This window comes from Sparus aurata, chromosome 9, assembly GCF_900880675.1.
Source record: "Sparus aurata chromosome 9, fSpaAur1.1, whole genome shotgun sequence".
NCBI classification, from domain to species: Eukaryota; Metazoa; Chordata; class Actinopteri; order Spariformes; family Sparidae; genus Sparus; species Sparus aurata.
The window spans coordinates 31,976,142-31,982,141 of NC_044195.1; the positions used below are offsets into that span (position 1 = coordinate 31,976,142).

The following is a 6,000-nucleotide window of genomic DNA, read 5'->3' on the forward strand; positions in this document are numbered from 1 at the left end:
ACAAACTAACTTTTCAATTCACTCATGGAAACCCGTTTTTAAACCCTTTTCCTTCCACTGACTGTCAGTTTTTAGTTGTCCAAACCCCCTTAATCAGCATGTTATGTCGTTATGCTGAATGCTATTTCCTCTGTACTACCCCATTTACCCCATTGGACCCCTCAGAAAACCCCTAAACTTCTAATATTATGATATTTATCTACTACCAGCGCACAGTAACTGCTGTTTTCCTCATACAGATATGTATATGTACATTAATTTCTAACACAAACTCATCCTCTCTCCCTGTCTGTCCTCCGTCACTGCTGTTGTTTCTTTTTTTTGCTTTGTTTTTTTGTGCATGTTCTAGTTAATGAGTTTGCAGACCCATGCTCACTTGACTATGACCCTGGAATGCCGTGCAAAGACTATCAGGCTAAGTGGTTCTTTGACAGAAAGAACGGGATCTGTACACAGTTCTGGTACGGAGGTTGTGGAGGCAATGACAATAGGTTCGACACTGAGGCCCTCTGCTTGAAAAACTGCATGAGGTCAGGTGAGTGTTTGTCAGAGTCAGGTTCCTCTGAGGGGACGAGCCTCCGCCTGGTGTGATGGTGTGATATAATGCAGCTCATTATAAGCTTCATCTCTAGATACAGAAACGGACAAATGACTGTTTGCTTAAAGGGATATTCCGTTGTAAGTTTAATCCGTGGTCTAACACACCGTGAAACTGTGTTGAGGTGAGATTTGTTTCTTTTTCGACAAATCCGGCAATGATATCAAATGTTTGATGCCTCCAAATATGTGCTGAGACCCTCTTTCTAATGTTGCTGAAGTTTGGTGCTGTTCTAAGCATTATTTGTGGCTTTTTGATGGCGGTTTTATATCTGGACCCATTTACTGCAATGTATTGTTGTCGTGCGGTCGTTTCCGAGGATGCTAAAACTACGTTAGCTAGCGGTCTGCAAACTTTATCTCTCGAGAGGGAGTCTAACACAGTTTCACGGTGTGTTAGACCATGGATAAAACTTACACCGGAATATCCCTTTAACCCCCAGAAATTCACAGTCCAAACACAGCTAAGCAAACTCGAGATTTGGCTCGATACCACTCGAAAAGGCAAAAACCAAAGAAGAGAAACAGAATTGAAACATGCATTTATCTGTTCTAATGGAAACTACCGACAGTCAGGGCTTGGCAAACAGTCACACAATTTATAGAGACTAAAGGAAACCAAATCTTACTCCCGATATAACTTTTCAACTGTCACCAATCACATGAGGTATTGGGAAAATGTGGATTACATCTTAATACAGAGGGGCGATAAGTGCGCTGGGGAGTTTAGTCGGAAAAGAGACGCGACCTGCCAACGCGGATCACTTGTGTCAGATAATGAGGTTTACATCTGTGTAAACGACTGTGGTCATTTTGATCCACGTTGCATTACATGTTAAAAAAAAAATCTGCAGCTGGTAAAAGTCTTTTTCTTTAAGCTATTTTCATATTTCCACAGAGCCGGAGCCTCAGCCAAACGTGCAGCAGACTGAGCAGGTGGAGATCCTCCCGGCCCCCGGTGAGATCTGATATACAGTCACCACATAGCATGAATAGTTTCCTGTAGACTTGCAGTATTGTGTTACCGTCTCTTCCCTTCAGCTCCTGGTTCTGAAGACATAACTGGCTATTATGCTTGTGCACGTGTTATGATATGCAAATGCCAGCCAATAGGAAAGAAAAAGCACTTCCTTCCAAGCAAATCCACATCCTCAAATCCTCAAAATTTGAATCAAACCTTGCAGAACCGCCCCAGATGTCAGCCATATATCAAGCCACACGTGTTGCATGTTATATCGCTGTTACATAACTTCCACAATCTTTTGCTCACTTTGCAAAAACAACCGCTCCTTTGTGTAAAACCCACCCACCTCCTCCTCCACCTCCTCCTCCTCCTCTGCTGCCCCTCCGATGATCTAAACGACTGACGGAACAAGCGAAGTGCCAAACGTGGAAAATGAGAAGGTTACGCTTTTGTCACAGGAGCGAGCCAAGTCATAACCACGGAGAAAATGAATGGAAAGCCTTGTTCACTGCTTCATTGTTTTTCTGGCAGCCGTCCTCACACAGAGCAACTTCAATTTGTCAGTGCCTCATCAGCGTTGGAGGCAATTGGCACGACATGCTTACAGTAATACGAAGTCTGCTTTAAACCAAATGTGCTATACCTCATGATTGTGGAAGAAGAAAGGTCTTGCGGGGATGGAAGTGCTTTTGGTTTTTCCTTGAAACATTTATGAGGATTATACTGATTTCCATCCCACAACACAAACAAGTCAGCGGCTAAATTCTGCAATCACGTCTTCATTACTGCTCATTATGTATAATGGTGATGATATATTCGCTGCTGATTGCACCGCTCATTGTTGTACATACTAAAAATCTAATTTAGCGGCAGCCTTGCCAGACGTATGTGCGCTCATGTGTTCTCGTGCTTTTTCTTGATTGTTTTTCTTCGTCACTTCCTCCCCACAGCGGCCTCTACAGCCGTGGACATTTGCCAGCTTCCCAAAGAGGAAGGTACGTGTGCCAAATTTGTCCTCAAGTGGCACTTCGACGCGCCCAGCAAGAGCTGCACGCGCTTCTGGTACGGAGGCTGCGGCGGAAACCAGAACCGCTTCGACACGCACGAGCAGTGTGTGAAGGCCTGTGGAAAACCAGGTGAGTGTCTTGTTCATGGTGATAATCTCCCAGTGACAGTGAGACGTTATTGTGAAAGCACAGGACGCTTGACAAATGATGGGAAAACAGCTGCATGGCGGCCTTTCCACAGTAGAGGACACACGTTACAGTAAACACAGCCGACAATCAACCATCAGGAGGAATATCTTATTTACAAACATCATAAAACCTGCAACAAAATATATTAAAAGAAACTTTATTGTGCTGTCAATTCTTATTTTGGCAGTTATCTGAAACAGTGAGCCAAATAATCTAAGATCATGCAATTTGAGTTGGCACGCACAGTTGCCAACATGAATTAACAAATTTACCATCTCAGGGGAAACAATTACAGCACTCACTGTGTACAGTATGAGTCATGCAGCCAAAAACTGCCTCACTGTCTTCTATTAGCCTAATTTGTCAAAGAAAAACTATTTAATGGTGACCTGTAATAATTTGGTCTCCCGTAAAAAACAAGTTCCATCTGTTCGCACGATGTAAAACCAAGTTAGTACGCAGCATCTGCCAGTAGAAAATAAACATAAACATAAAATAACTGCACTTAAGTACAATCCACTACATTTATTTAACAAATTTAGTTGCTAAGATTGTACACGAAAACCCATGTGATAAGTTTATAAAATAGTAATAAAAAGTTCAGATTTGGTCTTTTAGTTGTCAGCAGCAAAAGCAAATGCAATCCAATGCAAACCTTTATTTTAGCAATGATATCGAGATTTAAAACATTACTCTGTAAAAACAACCGCACACTGAGGTGAAGTGTTCAGATCATCACCTTGAATCGCTCAGGTGCAGTAAGAGATTTTCAAGTTTTTTCAAGTATATATGTTATATAGTTTGGTGAATGTCCGATATGTCCCTCCATGAAATAACTGTTTGAACACAAAAGAGGTAAAACTGTCTGAATATCTCAACGATAGCCTGGATTGATCGTCCAGCTCAGTTAGCCAAGCTGGCTGCTCAGCTAACTAAGCTAACCAGCTAATGGCAGCTACAGTCATGAATGTATAAAGAGAAAACAGTTATTAGCTTTTAAGTGTAAATCCAACAGCCAATTCTTACATATAGCACCTTTAATTAACTGAAATGCTGTGCAAAGTTTCACAGCCCAACATGTTCAGATATCAGCTGGTCATAAAAGGTTTTCAGGACATCATCTTAGTAAATAAAGAAGCTTCTTTCCATTAACTGGCTAACCATGATTTTCCTTTTTTCCACTCACCCCCAGTACAAATCAACCAAGGCGTCATCGCTGCAGTAAGAACATAGGACCAAAGTGACGCACGGCCAGCTTTCGCCTCCGTTTAGGGGATTCTGAGGAGAACCATCCAAAATGGCCGCACTGTCAGGATGCAATACCGAAGCAATGGTGGCTGCACTGGATTCCACAAACATGGACTTTTATCCCCAAAATTCTTGAAGTAGTCTTTTTCACGACGAGAAGGAAGGCAACACGATTTGCTGCATGATTTGTTTTAACCTACTGGTGCTACATAGTATGTTTGTTTTACAGATGAGATGTTAAAAAAAAAAGTGCATTCAGTCAAGTTTCCTGGAACAATGACATCATATGAGTTTTTTTTTTTTTTTTTTTTAAATGCAGTTTTATGATTAAGCAAGAAGCATATATGAATATCTTGGACAGAGATAAATTAGTACGTGCAGGACTGGCATTAATTGATGCAGTAACGTTTTTTTTTGTATTGTGTTTTTTTTTTTTTTTTACATTCCACATTCACATAGCAACAGCGGCTTCTATTGATTTATATTGTTTTAAGCTCACTTGATCCCTGTGGAATCATTCCTTCACTATGCTACAGTCACACAGTCCACACTAATGTTTACACAAGTCTTGTACGGCGGTGTGTGTATTTTAAAACGACTGCTCGGATGCTAAATCATTGACGTAACGTTAAGTGCACTTCAGGATCCGCTGCCTCAAACACACACTCACGTTCCAGCCATCGAGAAGAGGAATGTACTTGTCAAGCTGTTTTTTTTATTTTTGTTTCATTTGGTTTTGCTGAAATTTGTGTTTCATCTGGGTATAGGGGAAATAAAAATGAATTAGACTTTCTAATAAACATGAGCAACTGATTCTTTTCTTTCTTGTTTTGAATTAAACACATGAGACAGTTACAGAACTGTAGAAGCAAAAAAACGATATGTGACGTCATGTGGAGCTCAAAGAGGAGATAAAGTCTTTTTAAAACAGAAAATAAAACTTCTCTAAAGTTCATTTTTCATTTATTCAGGATTATTTTACTCCTCAGGTGGAGTTATTATGATCTTTCTGGCTATTAAGTGAATTGATGTTGGTCTCCTGATACCAGACTCTTTAAAGGGTAACTCCAGTGATGTCACTCAGTGGTTCAGTTGCATTGTGGGTAATATAGGCAACATGTTTTGAAGAACACGTAGAATAAAAAAAAAGTAATATCTCTGGTTCTGCTGTATCGATTCTGATCATTTGTTCCACAACAATTTTGTTGCTAGACCAGTGGACTGCTTTTCCAAACTTGGTGCATACATTACCCACAATTCACTGGGTGTTGAGGTCTTCATGATTCTAACAGTCTGTTGGACTGAGTGTCTTTATATCATCCAGATTTGGATCCACAATTTCTGACCTCATGGACCTCTAATGACAGTCCAGTACATTGTTTCAACATTTTTGATTTGTTGGCCTTTTCTTTCATAACTCTACATATTCGCAGCAGCCATAATACTCAGGATCGGCCATCATTACTCCTGAAACATTAACATTGATTCCACGGTCAGTTTTACAGGCTGAATAAAAGTCACTACAGGCACAGCAACAATAACTCAAGATTTGGACGGTTTGGACAAACATCTACTGCAGACATTCTCTCAGAGGTCAGAACTAAATCTGTCGAAGTCAAGATAAGAGAAGTGGAAACTGTGTCATTATCTGGAGAGGAGAAGATTAAATATTTAGTCAGTAAATTCAAACTTTAAGAGCCTGGGAACGTGTTCTCTGTCCAACAGCAGCAAAACGTCCAGATGTCATTTCCGCTGGGTGTTTGAGTGACTTCATCGTTCTAATAAACTCACCAGATTTCCTCTGAAATCATCACTTCACTTCAGAATTTCAACACTTCATCTGACGCCACGGTCCGTCAATTTTTCCCCCCCAACGTGGAACACACTGTGACATTTGTAATGAAGAGTAAATAAATCATATTGTGATACAAACAAGGACTCAAACTTTCACACACTTGTCCACAGTGAGTAGGTCCAGTTACATTTCAGTGTCAA

The 6,000-nt window shown here is 40.5% G+C and overlaps 1 protein-coding gene across 3 annotated transcripts in view; it reads left to right on the plus strand.

Annotated features, from left to right (window-relative positions):
- The window catches only part of col6a3 (collagen, type VI, alpha 3), a 60,540-nt gene extending 55,722 nt beyond the window's left edge, over nt 1–4,818 (plus strand). For 2 of the 3 annotated variants that reach the window (XM_030427963.1, XM_030427964.1), the window contains 4 exons: nt 350–535; nt 1,496–1,555; nt 2,512–2,697; nt 3,950–4,818. In XM_030427963.1, the coding sequence (XP_030283823.1) occupies nt 350–535; nt 1,496–1,555; nt 2,512–2,697; nt 3,950–3,990 (473 nt within the window). In that variant the 3' untranslated portion in view covers nt 3,991–4,818. The remainder of the gene's footprint in view (nt 1–349; nt 536–1,495; nt 1,556–2,511; nt 2,698–3,949) is intronic. The other variant, XM_030427962.1, reaches the window with a different exon arrangement.
- The last annotated feature ends 1,182 nt before the right edge of the window (nt 4,819–6,000 follow it).